We start from the raw sequence: 16,673 nt of genomic DNA, 5'->3' as shown, positions 1-16,673 counted from the left end.
CAATGAAAGGCAAATAGCCTTCTTTATTGCTGAGAACAGCATGGTTTTCATCCTGTCTTACTTTCCTTGGGGATTCTTAAAACACAGAGTTCTGGACTCCATCCCCAGAGATGCTACAGCTCTATGCTTGAATATGCAGTTCAGATGATGCTGGTATAAAGGTGTTCCTTTGAACCCCTGACCTGGAAACTCAGAAAACACAAATGATAGACCAGTCACTTTAATTTCTGGACATTTAAAAATCTGTGGCCACACTGGGGTTAGAGGAAAAATGACCTTGGGATGGCAATCTAAACAGTTATAATAACTACTCACTATTCACCTTTGTGTGGATGACATTGGAAACTTGCAAGGGAAGTATAAATTTATAAACTGCAAAGCCTAAAGCCAGGTAGAATGGTGAATGAACATTAGGTGCTAAAATATGCTTCTGGAAGCTCTGCAAACAGGCTTGCTGATGTACTCCCCTCCCCCCCCCACTTCCCCCCACTGCCCTCCACTTCCCACCTCAAGTGAAGGCAGCTTTCAGTTGCAGGATGACACTTCAAAAATCAAACAGAAACCCGAAAAGCACTTCTCTGGTTAGCATCTGTGTAGCAATATGTTTACCACTTCTGTGCAGCTCAGAGCCTCTGCAGGATAGATAAAAAAGGAAAAGAAAAAAAAAAAAAAAAAAAAAAAAAAAAAAAAGAGGGCAAGGGCTCTATTCATCTAATTACTTCTGCAGAAGAAAAATATGTTAATTAACTGAGCTTAATAATTCATATGTATCTGAACCGAAGGATCATTAGATTTGCATTAGAGACCTGGAATCTGAATCAAGGGTCATCAGAACACCCTCCCAGCCTCATTCAGGAGAGATGATCTATTTTTGTTTGCTCAGGAACAAATCTAAAACCCCCAACATGATTGAAGAATCTTTCTGCAAATTATGGGGTTGGTTATAATACCTTGATTCCTTCAATTTTCCTCAGCACCTCCAGGGGACAGGAAATATTTTTAGAATCACAACAGCCTAACACATTAATTGGATTTCATTCTGCTGGCTGCTGATTGGAACCGTATACAGTAAAGGTGAATGTGGCTGTGTGTCTTCTGCAGATTTCTGAACCAGAAAGAGACTTGCTTTTAGGGGAGTTGATGGAGCCACTCATCTCAGATTCCTACCAAATAAGCCACTGCATAGAAACCTGCCAAGCAAGTAGTCTAACAGGCCTTTAGCTTTAGCAGATACTCTAAAGGAGAGAAAGAATGTGGATAATCTTATTCTCAAAATAACTGGGACCCCCAGGTTGCATATACAGTTTATGATTTGGCAGTTTTGGTTCATATACAGGAAGTGGGAGTGAATCATGCATGACATATTTGCCATGAAAATAAAGTCATGTTTCAAAATTATTTATTAAACACACCAGCACACATATATGGAGACACACATTTAGATGGAAGATGTGGGTTTGTTTTAAAGTGGCTGGCAGCAGCTTTTGCAGTCTGTCAGTGGTGACAACAGAGATGCAGCTGGCCATGTTGGCAGGGATAGAGCACCTGCCCCTGGCAGCTACTCTGGCCTATGCAGCCAAGGCTATCACTGCAGTGTGTGTCCACAGCTGAGCCCCAGAGACAGCAGCAAAACCAGAGGACACCTACAAACAAGAGGCTGCGCCAGAGCCCAAGAGCATTGCCAACACAGCATCCCATCCAGGCTCCTGGGTGTTATGGTTTGCATTGATGCCTCTCCTCATGCATATGTTCCTTGTGTCTCAGAATAGGACCTTATTTGGAAATAAGGTCACTGCAAATATAATTAGCTGAGGAGAAGTCATGCTGAAGTTAAAGGGGATCCTCACTCAGTACATCTCTATAAAAAGAATATCTCTAAAAGAAAAAGACATACTGGGAAAATGGGATGCGCCAGTGTGGGCTTCTGATACTTGCTGACAAGCCAGTTTCATATAGGCATAAGGCCTAGGGCAGATCTTCCCTTAGCACCATCTGAGGCAGCGTGGCTTGGATGATATCTTGATTTCAGACTCCAGCCTCTTGAAACCTAAGATAACAAATGTAGGTTGTTCTCAGCACCTAGGTTCTGGTGCTTTGCCCTGCTACCCCTAGCAAACTGATGCACTAGGCCAAAGAAACAGCTTGAGTGGTTAGCCAAGGCTTAACTTCAGGCACTAGAATCCAGCTGCCATGGTTCAAAGCCCAGCTGTCAGGCCTTAGACAGCTTGCCAATTCTTCAGGCCTATTTAGCCATCCAAGTATTTATTAGAATGCTTGCATAGCACCTCTTGCTAAGTAGGTTTGCCCTGAGGCAAATGAGTTTATGCTAAGGATGTGGTTAGTCCAGTGCCTGGAAAATAGTAAGCATTCAGAATAAATGAATTATATACTAAGAGAATGCAGGATAAAATTAGCAAAGGAAGCAGAGGACATCTATCTGCAATTCTTTCCCTACAATGCTTTACCTCCTATACTCAGTGACCTGCAATAGACATTTCCATCATGGTGGCTCAAGTTATTCATATGCATGACTGAGTCACTGACATATCTCCTGTCACACCCTCTTCATATCATTGCTTCTCCAAATCACACCTGGCTTTCAAATCCCAGAAGCTCCTCTCTCTGCACCTTGCTTACTGGGCACCTTCATCCATTTTCACCCACCTCCTCACTCCCAGGAAAATGTCTTTTCTTGCTCTCTATCTGTTCTGCCTGGAGTAACCTCCCATTGCAGCCTCCCTTCCCTTTTTAAAGCCCTCTCTCACGCTACCTTCTCAAAACAACCATCCACAGATAAAGACAGTGAATGGAACCTGGGGGCAGATTTCCCCACTCATACCTAAATATCATCAATTCCTTTCCAGTGCTAACCCACCCACAGCTGACAAAAATAAGCCTTTGAAACAGAGAATGAGGCACACTAATGCAACCACTCCTCACGGCCTCATGAGAAGTTATGTTCCCATCCCTGCCTGAACATGTGTGTGCAAAACAGGAAGGGAAACTTCCAGAGCAGTGGTCTCAGCCTCATTGCCTTCTCTACCCTGCAAAAGTATCCATTGCACACCTGCGGGGCAAAGGTGGAGGACTTGAATCATTCAGCTGCACATCCACAGAAGGAAACCCACTTCACCCAGCAGCTCCTCCCTCCCTCCCTCCATGGAATCACCATGAGTCAACCTTTTGGAATTTTCCAGAACTCGTTTCAGAAGCAGCCTTCAGGACAGGGTTGAATAAACAGTATTACACAACTCTGTGGAGAAAGAAGTTCTCAGTACTCATCAACATGTAGACAGTTGATCGTTTTCTTGTGTGCTAGCACTTTTGTATTTTGTGTGTGAAAGGGGGCGGGGACTAGTCCTTATCACTTCCATATGAATCAAATGATATAATCTAGTAAAAACCACAGAGATGGGGAAAGAAGAAAGAGAGGCAGAGACAGAGAGAATCACTAATATTGCCCTAAGTGAGCCCATTTCCTTGTCAGTTGTGATTGGTCTATAAATAGACACATGACCTAAAGTGGACCAATCCCTAATTCTAACCCTAACTCCAACTCTAATCCTAGCCTTTTTAACATTTAGACACAAGATCAGAGACAGGCATTTTCTCCTTGGGATAGCTAAACTGGAAGGTTGTTTGTTTCCATTAACTATCCTGCCTGCCCCACTAAGAGATTTCCCTGCAGGGAGTGAGAAACGACAGAAGTCCAGGGCCAGAGGCATATACAAACCCATGGCAGCCCCACTCGAGGCAAGCTTCAGGCCATATCCATACCACTGCATCCTCTCAGCCCCTCTGTTTAAGAACACTTCTCGCTTAAAATGTACGTGGGAGTTGTAGCACTTGCACCCACGAGCTCATTTGCACCTGTGTGCCTGTATTGATGGTTAATGGTCCACATCTGCTCTCTGTTACTGCTCGTTTAATATTTTGTTCAGCACCAGTGCTCAGCAGAGGAGTCCTGACCCATCAGAGTGGGTGGCTGGCGGTGCTGTACAGGCTGTGGGTGGCAGCCTCAGTTCTCTGTGTACTCTTGTGGCCTCTTCAGCGTTGCTGCGGCTCTAACTTCCACCTCAACACAGACATTAGGAAGGCCTGAGAGCTCATTCCCTCCTCTAAAATCTGAAAGGAGAACGGCAGGGGCTGAAGTAAGCTCTTTACTTATTACCTTCTCATAGTCCCCAGATAGAGGCTCTTCACCAAGAAAAATACCCAAGATCCTGTGAAGTATGCCGCAAGAAAACTCTGATATGCTAAGTCAACACACACACACACACACACACACACAACGCGCTATATATATTCAAAAGAGAAAAACCCATAGGCTTAGGACTCATCAGTCTCTGGGGAAGCTAGCTCTGCCAATACAAGAACAAATGAACTTTTACCTTTCTAGGGCAACTGAGTTTGAGTTGGGGGTTTCTGTATGTAGCCCAAACGTGATAAATTCAATGTGTCTCTAAAACTCATATATTGAAAGTCTACACCTCTTGTGACACTATTTGAATTACTTACCTTTGGTGGAAAATTGGGTTAGGGAAGGCTATGAGGCCAGGCCTCTGTGATGAGACTAAAGTCATTTTAAGAGGAGCCATGGGAGATTTTGCTAGGATCTCAGCCCCAATTCCATGCAAACACGTACTGAGAAGGGTGCCATCTAAAAGCCAGAGAAAGGGCTGTTATCCTGCTCCATGATGGCACCTTAATCTTGTCATTATTGGGTCTGTAAAAAAAAAAAAATTCTTGCTGTTTAAGTTTGCTTTGCCTGCTAGGGCTACTAGAACTCATGAAACCAGGAATCTAATCTTGAAGGAATGGAGTATACTGAAAGTGTTGAGAAGGCAATGGTTGAATCTATCTATCTCAGCTTTCTAGACTTGGGCTAAGAGCAGGAACCCCACAAAGAATTGTGCCAGGTGGCCACACATTGTCCCCAGCTTCTATCTATAAGGGATGTTCTGTGGATATTTAAGTGAAAGGAAATCTACTGTAGTCCACAAGAATCCTGATACTCAAGCCAGGTAGTTGTGGCACACCCCTTGAATCTCAGCACTGAGAAAGCAGAGGCAGGTAGATCTCTGTGAGACTGAGGCCAGCCTGGTCCACAGAGCGAGTTCTAGGGCAGGCTATAAAGCTACACAGAGAAACCCTGACTGGAAAAGCTGAAAGAAAAACAAACAAACAAACAAGAATCCTGATACTGCTACTCTACCCTTCCCTGCCCTGTGTGGCCTTTCTACTATCAGCTGACTGAGTTTCGCAGTTTGCTCAGAAGCTACTTATATGAAAGATAAAATGCCTGCAAGTTGTACTGGCACAATAGTGGCACAAGTGTTATAGGAATAACTATCTACTTTTTAAAACTTATTGGATTTAGAGCCCTCTTCACGAGATAAAACCTGTACCTGACAATGCTGAAATGGCCAAGAACTACTTCATAGGCTCTGTGAGGGAACCTTCTACTGTCATTATGTTAAAGGAACATAGCAATAAAATGACTTCTAAAGAAACATCGCTATGTCTGCAGAGCAAAGCACCACTCAACCCTCATCAGAGCATCTTCCTCTCGCAGTAGATTGTAAATAACTAAGAGAATGACACTTTTGGAAGTACTCAGCCCAATATGCAATGTCTTTATCAGTCCCCTCTCCTTCACCCCATGGCTCAAGGATTGACCTAGAAGAGGAGGTGGAAAGATTGTACAAGCTAAAGGAGAGATGATGAATGATTCCTAGGAAACAATGTCCTCCAAATACAACAGGATGGACACATATATGACCTAAAGAGATCATGAAAACATGCACAAGACCCATACAGATTTAAACGAGAAAAAGAAAATCCAAGCACTGAGAAGGGAAAATGAACATAAAGTTCCATGCCTAACCAAGAAACTGTTTGTAAGTGATAGCTGTTAGGAAAGGTAAAACCAGTTTTCTTCAATGTAGCATCACTCCAGGGCAGGTCCTGTGCCCGAGAGCCTAGAGCAATTTCCCAACACAAACAGATTCTATTCTTTGTTTTGTTTGTCTTTGTTAGTCTGTTTGGCTTTTTGTGGAGCTTCTTCAGAAAATGAAGTAGAAAGAACATGAAGTTAAGTGGGGATATAGGTGGGAAGGATCTGGAAGGAGCTAGGGAAGGAGAAATAATATAGTCAAAGGGTGCTGTGTGAAAAAACTAAAATTAAATAAATTTAAAATGGAAAGATGGAGACAAAAAGTAGTAGCCTATCTCTAGGTTGTACTCAGTCTAGGAGCCACAAAGTATTCCAAGCGTTGACCTAGTGAGGACCATTTGTTAAAAATTCAGTGTTTTCGAATGCACCTGGACAAAAGTCCAGATCCTCAGAAGAGATAGATGTTATTCTTTGGTTTCTTATGCCAGTCAACCTTTCCTTCCCTTGCACAGATTTTATACACCAAGAAGTAGGTTGATTCTTCCACACCAGACAGTAAGTCCTCCTGCTCTTTTGGGCAGAGTGAAGGCAGCTTGACTTATATGATATATGCTATGAGGAGATGATGGGAGATGTGATTCTGTAAATATGTTTCTCATACTGGTTTAATGAATAAAGCACTGCTGGTCAAGAGGAAAGCAAGATAGGCAGGACTAGGAGACGAGGAGGAAAGAGGAAGTAGTAAGGAGGAGTCAAGATGGAGAGTCTGGAGAGAATAGAACCGCCAGCCGCCTCTCGCTGGTAAGACCACATGGAAGTACATAGAAATGGGTTAATACTTAAGACAGAGCTAGCCTTTAAGAAACAAGTAACTGGCCAACAGCATAATATCAAATACAGAGTCTCTGTGTATTATTTGGGGCTGGCGCAGCGGCGGGACAAGACTAGGTGGCGGGAGAAAAAACTTTACTCCTTACAAGGAGGTCTGCCACTGACTCAGACTACAGATCTGGCCCCTTGTGACTCTACTCACTAGGGGTATGGCTGTCCTCAGGACAATAAATAAATAAACAAATTAATTAATAAAAACAAAAAATGATCTCAAGGAATACTGTCAGGGACCTTGCTATATAAGTGGAAGCAAACATATATGTAATCAGAAGCTTCACCACATACTTCAGGCCAGACACATGTGGGTGTGTGTTGTAGTCAAGGCTTATGGCACATGCTCACAGTCAGTAATGAGAATTAATAAGGCCCAGCAATGAAATTTCCATTGAGGCAACTGGGAGAGGGTAGAGGGGAGATAGCAGCTTCTTACAGAGCACAGCATGACTGTCAAAGTGGCCAGTTGTCTACAGATATGTGGGAGACAGACTAGTGTAACATGGTGACAACTAGTTCTGGGGGCATGATGCACTGATCTGGAGCCCACCACTATTGGGGTACCATTATGTTATCACTTTCAAAAGTTGGTGTATGTTTCTCCCTCAACTACAGTAATACCAGCCTGTAGCACCGTGACACCCAATTTCTATACTGGGGGCTGGATCTTGCTTGCCTTACAGTGATGGAGGCCTGCCTAACAATGGCAACTCAATCACTCTGTGGAGGCAGAACTAGTGTCTTGAAAAATTTCACCCATTGGGGTAAGTATAAAGTACAGAAACAAACCCAGGGGAGGCATCACAGCTCAGTTAGTTCCGCAAAACACTTTTACAAGAAAAAATGAAAGGCAATTCAGGCTAAAGTTAACTAACAGATAATACTAAACAAAGGTGCGTGGATCTGGACATCACCAAATTCCTGCAAGAAGTTGACCTAAGCTCTATACAACAAAGATACAGATAAACGCTGGGTTGTGTAGCAGACACTATTCAGATGGGAGAAATTATGAACTAAAATTGAGTAAAAAATACCATTCTATATGAAATAAATCCAAACCATGTTATTTGGTTTCACTGACTAAAAAACAACTCATAGTTACATGGTAAATAAAACCTATCCTGCAGTGTTATAGAATGTCTCCAATAAGATGGCATGCCATTAGAGATATCATGATGTCATTAGAGATGCCATGATGAGTGTCCAGTAGTGCGAGAAAGCCTCTTCAAGGTAATTCCCCAATCCTCAAGTAGGGCAGACAAGGAAAAAAAAAAAAAAAAAGCTGTTCCCAGAAACTCAATCCCTGTCTCTATCTCTCTCTCCAGCACAGCAGCTACTCTTTCTTCCTCTGCCACTGGTTTCCTCCCTCCCTCAGGAGGGCTACATTGGCCACCACTACCATTTTTGGGTGAATTAACATTTAAGATGAAGACCTATCATCTCAAACTTTAAACCTGAGTTAACACTCATTTCTTCCTCCCATCGATCATCTTGCAAACCCGTATGCCTCATTTCTCACCAACAACACCTCTACTCTCAATCAACCAGGCTCAATCATCACCAAATTGATTGTTTCCTCTTCATTCGGTAACCCTCCTCTTGCTACACTGAGTAGATCTGCCCTTGACCCAGAGATATGGAGACTTTGCTCTGGGTTTGTGGGAGCCAAATTCTATTTCCTTATAATGACTGTCCACTGTGATAAGGGTCTGTACCCTGGGGATCTGGGACACAGAAGATACTCTATAATGTGATCTATGGCAGAGTTATTGGTCACGAATGTCAGTTCAGTCTCCAGAGAGGCTAGTGACTAAGAGCTGTGGAAATAATCAACTGCATCTGCAAGACCAGGCCCCAGTGAAAACCGTGGACACCAAGGGTTCCGTGAGCCTTTCTGTTTGGCAGCATCTATGGGCACCATCATGTGCCATAGCCACTTACCACTGACCATTGTGAAAGCACAACTGGAAGGCATTTCTTGGAGCTCACTTAGAACTGATTGCTAACTCTCTTCTCTTGTCTTGTTGTCATCTATAACAGTGATCCTCAACCTTCCTAAGATCATTTAATACAGTTTCTCATGGTGCGGTGACCCCCCCCCCCCAACCACAAAATTCTTTCATTGCTACTTCATAACTGTAATTATGCAACTAAAATAAATTGTAATATAAATATCTGATATGAAAACCCTGTGAAATGGTCATTCAATCCCCAAAGTGCTCACGACCCAAGAGTTGGGATCCACCAATCTGTATCTTGTCATTGCAATAAATCCTAAGGATTCATTGCATGTAATAGTTTTTAGTCATTTCTTCAAGTCCTTCATGCTAATTATCAGACCTCAGGGTGACACATCTCCACCTTTGGAACTTGTGATTAATCATAAGAAGTCTCTGCCTTCAGTTGTCTGCTTGCTGGTCTTCTGTCTCCTCTTCACACTCTCCTGTCTGTCTTCACGATCCATCCAAAATGATCATTTTTAGTGTAGCACAGGTCTTTGTTTGTATGTCCTCTTTAAAGACTTGTGATTATTCCCCCTGCCCTGAAGGAACTGCTACCTAGGCACCTTTACCACCTTCCTGTCTAGGCTCATCACTTACAATTCCTCCTTATACTCTTAGCCTCAGATATTCTGAGCTCTATCTAGTTGGTCACACTAATTGACCCATTGACTCTAGGCATGGACCAGTCTATTCCTCCTGCCTGTAATACTTCTATTTCACACAGTTAAATTAGATACATGCTGTAACTCCACATATTCTATAACATATTAATATTTTGCACAGCTAACTTCCACATATCCTTTAGGTCCAAATAATTTGGAAAACATTCTGCAGCACATTGAGTTTTCCAAAGATGGTTGTAATATCTCTCATTGCACATGGTTTTTTGGAATCCTCAGCTTCCTGTGGATGGGGTTTATCATGTTGTGAAGAAGCTCAGGTCACGTGGAGAGGCCATGTGTAGGTGCTGCAGCTGATAGTCTCTGCCCAGGTGCCAGAAAGGTGATTTGGGACACCTCCCACAATTCCATTTTCCAGCCAGTTGAGTGTGTCAGGCAGAGATCCCAGACACAGCGTCAGAAAACTGACCTCAGTGTGCCCTTTCCAAATCCTGACCCACAAGTATTTGAGCATAACTAGGTAGTGAAATCACTTCCAGGGCATGCTATTACACAGCACCAGGAATTTATACAGCTTCCTTGATTACCCAGGTGTTGATTTGCCTACCATTCTCTGGATTCTCATGGTATTATGAGCGTCTCTCATCTGGACTTCCACTTGACTTGTCATCACAGCTTACTCATCTTTACCCCACTCTAGTTGTTATCTCCTGAAGGTATAGATCCTACTCACCCCATATAGCTTCATATTCTCGGTACTTTGCAGAATACTAGGCATTAAAAAAATAACTGTCCACCATGTCTTCAGTAAGGGAGTGCCTTTACTGACTTGCTAAAAGCATCATCTTGGGATAAATCCTCTCTTCTAACATGCTCTTCACTCAGGAAAGGGCTGCTTGGTGATGCAAGGGTTAACACATGCCTGAGCTCTGTCCTATTACAAAACATACTTTCAGTCTGTGAATTTTTCATGAAAGGAAGACAAGGTCTGCGTATGAAGAAATACTCAGATGGAAGGAGGTTAAAAGGTCTAGGATATGCTCTAGGTAGCAAATGATACTGGGGAGTTTAGACCACAAAGGGACTCAGGAAGAGAAACAATATCTGACTGACCTTTATCTAAAGCATGGGATTAATTATTAACCAGAGAGCCTGACCCAAATCTGTGGAGGCTAGAGTTGAATTCTGATTTCAATGGGGGCTCATATGACATTCAAAAGATCTAAGGAAAAGCACAAGAGTGTCATCCAGAGGAATGGTGACAAGATGAACGTTTAAGGAACAATGGAGGGTGTGTAGAGAGAAGTCAACACTGTATCTTTAGAGACAGAAATGGAAGTGCTATTATAATTCCTTGGTCAGATGAAATCATAGAACAACAAAACAAAACAAAAAAATTAATTTTATTTCCTTATTTCCTGATTAGCTTTCATTGGATAAAAAAAAAAAAAAAAAAAAGAAAAGAAAAGAAAAGAAAAGAAAAGGCTCTCTCAGCACTTTTAAGTCAACCAGACAAGGGAGACTAAAAGATTCAAGGGAAGAGTCCCTCAAACAAAAAGTAGACTCAATAACAACAACGATGTTGTCTTAAAGAAATACTTTTGAAATATTTCATTGCCCAAGACTGAGTTTTCTTTCTTGAAATATAAAGACAATTGTTACCCTAATACCAAATTCTGACAGGTGAGCATACTTTGTAGAAAGTCATTTCATGGTCAGAGGACAGGGGTCTTACAGTGGTTTGCAATAGGTCTTTAAAGAACAAAAAAAAAAAAAAAATTGAAATTTTAGTGGATTATGCTGTGCCATGCTAAATACTTTGATAATGCAAAATTCAGTGAGGATGAAATATACAAAAAGCATGAAATATACAGGATGTAAATATAGTCACAATTTAGAATACATATTAATTTAGAGTATTTTTTAATGTCTGGGAACTATTTTTCTGAAATTTGAGTACCCATGAACTGTTTTATTTGGAACCTACTTCAATTACTGCATCAAAAGTAATTTCATATTTTCATACCAAAACCCACATTCTATTGAACTGATATGTGGTGGTATAGAGTCATTTTCTAAAGCAAATTTAATTCTTTTTAATTAAATTTCTTTCTCTGCTTTCCAACGTGGTCAACACTCAAGTTCATGGCAAAATCCTGCCACCTAGTGGGAAAAAATTGTCATTCTTTTCTCTACATCCACATGGGAATGCAAGTTAGCTGATAGCCCTTAGATCACTGCTAAATCACCTTTAACAGAACAAGCCCTTAAAGCAGCCCCATGAAAAAGTCTGACAGTATTGGGCCCAAGGCTTCAGAAATGTTAAGAGAAATGGTAGCTACTGTGCACTGTGGAGTCTGCTTTCATCATTACAACTTTCATGAGTATTCATAAACATCAAAATATAGTCATAATTGGGTGATATGAGGTAGAAATCAAGTTTTTTCTCTAGCATCAAGTCTGAAGCAGGGATTTTTTTTAGAGATTTTTGACTTATTTTTATTGTGATTAGCAACTGTTCTGTAACTACTCATAGGTGTGTGTGTGTGTGTTACAAGCATGTGCATGCATGTATGTAACGGTGAGCTCTCTATGTGTGCACCTGTGGAGACATGGTAGCATAGGGTGTCTTCCTATACCACTCTCTATCCTGTTATCTTGAGAGAGGATCTCTCATTGAACATAGATGTAATGGCTTTGGCTAGGCTATCTGGCTAGCAAGCTAGGGGATGTGCCTATCTCTGCCTCCCCTCGTCTCCTCGTTCCACATGCTACATAGCAAAAGAAACAATGAAAAGAGTAAATGGACCAGCTGGCTTGTCCCATTGTTGCTGTGGTTGTTGACTCCTTCCTTGATAGCAGAATCTAAGCATTCATCCTGGAACAGGGACCTTCCCTGTGACTCTTCTGGACATTACTTGGCTTCCAGCATGACAAAACTTGTACTACTGAAGCACCCTGCCCTGTGGACTGAGTAAGTACCAGAAACTCTTGTACCCTGTTCTCAGCATCTGAAGTGTGATTTGGCATCATGTTAGTTTAAAGTTCAATATCTATCTGTCTGTCTGTCAATCTATCTGTATCTAGTTAGAGAACTTGACTAAAACAAATATCTTGGTGAGATTAAAATTTTTAAAAATCACACAGAAGTAAAATTATATGATGGACTTCCAGGAAGTCATCCTACAACTTGAAATAGTACAAACTATGGACAATCTTTTCTCATAGCAATGTTTCACATCCGTCTTTTAGCTCACTTTTATCATTCCACTTGTTTAATGCATCGTATAATTTCATAAGTAATTATTTAATAATATTCTCCCAAATGTTTTAGAATCAAACATAGGCACAAATCTAATACATCTTTAATAAAGGTTCAGGAATTTTTGATAACATGATCTGGTTTACAATTGAAGATACTCCTATTTTGTAAATGCTATTTCTTTTAGCAATTAAATTTGTATTCTATTGGAAGGAGAAACATGAATTACTAATCTTTATTCCAAATTTTGCTTTGACCTTATCATTCATTCCTCTTTTTCATACTTTTGATGGAATACAAAATTACTTTGTCAAAGATCTGTTGTGACTGGTGTCTTCCCATTTTCACTCATAATGCCTGTAATGTGACTACTCACTGCTAGGTGGCAGTACACTACTTTCTATTTTTGTCCTAGTTGATAAACTGAAGAATAAACCGAAGAACAATAGTAAAATTTCCTGCACTATTTCTGGGAACTCAATTTTTTTTTTCTTTTGGAAACGTGAATAAAATTGTGCCAACTAAACTCATTACAACTTTTGGTAGTAGAATTAACATACTATCTGACTTTATCTCCATTTTTATTTTACAGAGAAGCCTCGGTGGTTTTGGTCTAAAGCATATATTCAAGTACCTGTTTGTCATTAGTTGACTGCTATCGTATATTTGGGGCTAGAACTACATTGTAGTGTGGCTCCATATTTCTGCAAAATTGGAAATACTTGTCTTGTGAAGATCAAACTTGAAGCACAGTTGGTACTCAGGGTGGAAGCAACTTCTATCACAATGACAGGGCAAGAGAGCCCAGTTATAACTAACTGTCTCAGTGTCTGGGTGGGACAAGTTTGGATTCGTTTAAGGAAGTCATACTTGCTGCACATAGAACACACAAGCACTGATTGCTGTGAAGAGAGGAACCTTTAGATCAGTTTTAGAAATGTTGATCACTTCATGGTAAATACGTCTACAAAGCCAATCTGTGGACGGGGTAATAATCTCTGGTGGTATGTGATGCTAACATGCTATACATACATACCCTGAACTTGGCTGTGATCCATGGAGCCTGAGGCTGGCTACCCACATTATTGATGCTCAAAACTTAGTGATAAGGGGCCTCTCAAGTGCACCAATGAGGATGTTCAAAGCATATCTATTACACTTTGGTCCCCTGACCAACTTTACTCAAAGAAAGTCTTACCTTATCATTTTCTTACCAGATCAAGTGACCACAATGCACAACAATGTCCCACAGTTGATAGCAACATGAGTGTCACCATCTGTGACCTTTCCTAAAGATCAAGACAAAGTGCCAAGCACTGTCTTCTCATCCGCCTGTCCCCCCCTCTCCCACCTGCACACACCCTGTCCTTTTGGCATCCTCTGGTGTCTCACACCTTTCTTAATGTCATTTAGTCTTCCATCTTTTCTAACACATCAAGGTGCTTACCAAGTTAATGCAACTAATTAGCAACTGGTGAGGTATAAACCCATTCAACTTGGCTTCAGAAATTGGGTTCTTAACCACTGGGATTATAAACACACTGGTTCTCAAGTGTTGCCAAGTCACTAGCAGGAATACTCTATGGAGACTTGTGAGCACTCCCAATTTCAGGTGCTTCCTGACCTACTGAACCAGAGCGCTCATGTTGAGGATGGCATCCTGACTTCTCACACACATGTTCCTATACACCGAGTTCAGTGTTTGTTCAAATATGAGAACCTTCTCTTCAGTGAACAGTGGCAACATTGTTAGGACATATACAACATTTTTATCTGTCAGTAAACCACAATACATATACATACCTAAGTTTTTTTAATCCTAGTGACTTTCAATTAATTCCATTTATAATTTGTTGCAATTAAAGTAAGAAATATTGTCTTGGTTTAGTAGTCAAAGAGGATTTTTTAGCTTTGAACTGATAGTTCCAAGCTATGGAAGTTGTTCCAACAATTGTTTTTCCTCCTCATAGCAAATAGAAACATTTTCAGTTTAGGTCTGCAATTCACTTCCTGTTACTGTACCCAGACCAGAGTCCCAGTCAGGGATCAGGTCAGGTCCTGTAGGGAATATCTCCTTCTGAGATTTTCCATTCAGCAGCCTCCTCCATGTTTTCTCTACCCAGATGAGTTTGATACTTTGGAAGCTTGAAAAACACATCTCCATTTTACTAAAAATAAAACAGAAACAGAGGTTCTGTTTGTTCTTGTTTGCTTATGCAGGTTGGCTCAAATGGCACTTGGCCCTCTCTGTAATATATCCACTTGAGACCAAGAGCAGATGAGACTTTAAAAACCTATTATTCAGGACAGCTGTGGTATCACCTTAGTGTGTGCAGTGTTATTATTCCAGTTGCATTTTGCTAATGAGTCTCTCCAAGAAAACATTTAAGTGCATCAAACAACAGGGTCTTTTGTTTGTTTGTTTTTTTCTGTCAGGTCTTGAACCGAATTCAGTTATTCTTACCTGGAAAGACAGACAGACAGACAGATAGCTACAGACAAATATTGATTTACCCAATGAAGCTTTAAGCCCTGCCCTCATTTCTCAAATAAAGCTGATACTTCATGGAAATTAACAGCTATTAATAGAAGTCACAATATTTTAAGTGCACAGTTCATGGAAGAGTAAAATCCTGTCTACCCAAGATGAAATGATTGTCATGAATGTCCTGGGTAAGGCCTGGGAGGAAATGGGTAGGAGAGAGAGCCGAGAAAAATGGATTCACAGCAGGGAACCAAGACAGTCCCCTCCTCACTCTCACTTCTTCAGGCAGATCATTCTCCCAAATAAGTCTTTGAACTTAGAATTACTCAAGATGATTATGACTGAATGGCCAGCTGGATATGCTGCCATGACTTCCTTCACCACAAAGAACTGATGACTCCTGTAAGGAATTCTAAATGTCATATTTGCCATGAAGGCAGCAAAGTAAGAAACAAAGAAACAAAAGAAAGTCGTCACTGTTTTTAATGCGTTTATGTGGGCTTCTGTTTTTGCATTTGACAGCTTGTGAGATCCGCCTTGCATCCGGTAGGTGTGTTTATAAAGAGAGATGAATAACATAGAGGTGCACTTCACAAACAATGTGAAGGGAAGTAGTAAGGCCAGGTTAACAAGGAGCAGGTCATTATTTTTCATTAACTTGACATCACTAATGTTTAGTTTTGTGATTCTCAGAACATACCCATCCTCAATTAAAGGGAAACCTACCACAATACTTACAGTTGCAGTGCCCAAAGAGGCTAGTAAGCTGCTCAGAAGCAGCCAAAGCATGAGCTTTGAAATCCTAAATTTCAGCCAAAGGAACCAGGTCTTAGTGAAACCTGAAATCTTGAGGCAGTAAAACACAGAAAGACAGGTGGCAAACCAGAGGCCAGTTGAGCTGAAGAACATCCAAATGAACATCATATTTGAACCATAAATATTTTCTTCGTAGGCAAATGGGAAGAACACAGAGAAGAAACTCTGTGTCATCAGCATCATCTGCAGCCCAAGTCTGGACAACCCCATGCATATTAAGAGGATCTGCAGTATCTGGAGCTTTCTGCTCTTGACCAAGTCAAGGCCATTTACAACGACGAGGAATCCGTTCACTGCGATCCCTATGAGGAACTCAGTTGTCATGATGACCATGTGTAGAATAGCTGGGAAATGGAAGGTCATGATGAATCTCAGCCTTTTTCTGGATGACCTCAGACCCTTCCTCCTGAGGGTCTTGTTCACAGGAGCCTAGAGTGCTGAGCAACCTCGCTGGCTGCTGGTCTCTGGAATATAGTAGAGCCTTATACATGCTTTACTATAAGGAAGAAAATTCCATGACTTTTTGAATCAGGTGCTCATCATGTGAAACTAAGAATGCAAATCCAAACATTTGAATGACAGTCGTTTCTTCCAGTTATATCCTTAGGGAAAAAAACTGCCTTGTCTGAACTCCTCTATTTTCTAATCTTACCTTGTTAAAAAAAAATCTGTTTGTGAAGATGTTTCATTTCAACTACTGCTATTC

General features: G+C 41.1%; 1 protein-coding gene across 1 annotated transcript; it reads right to left on the bottom strand.

Moving 5' to 3' along the window:
- Positions 1-15,424: 15,424 nt before the first annotated feature.
- On the bottom strand, positions 15,425-16,330 carry LOC127215440 (taste receptor type 2 member 3). Its single transcript, XM_051175899.1, has one exon. It carries the CDS (start codon positions 16,328-16,330, stop codon positions 15,425-15,427), a length of 906 nt encoding a protein of 301 aa, XP_051031856.1.
- Between the last annotated feature and the right edge of the window lie 343 nt (positions 16,331-16,673).

Source organism: Phodopus roborovskii, unplaced genomic scaffold (genome assembly GCF_943737965.1).
Source record: "Phodopus roborovskii unplaced genomic scaffold, PHOROB, whole genome shotgun sequence".
Taxonomy (NCBI): domain Eukaryota; kingdom Metazoa; phylum Chordata; class Mammalia; order Rodentia; family Cricetidae; genus Phodopus; species Phodopus roborovskii.
The sequence above is the reverse complement of the archived record's forward strand: the minus strand, read 5'-3'. Positions and strand labels throughout refer to the sequence as shown.

What these genes read in the sequence shown, in the direction of transcription:
- LOC127215440 (XM_051175899.1), bottom strand. Translation starts at nt 16,330, where the DNA reads ATGACCTTCCATTTCCCAGCTATTCTACACATGGTCATCATGACAACT.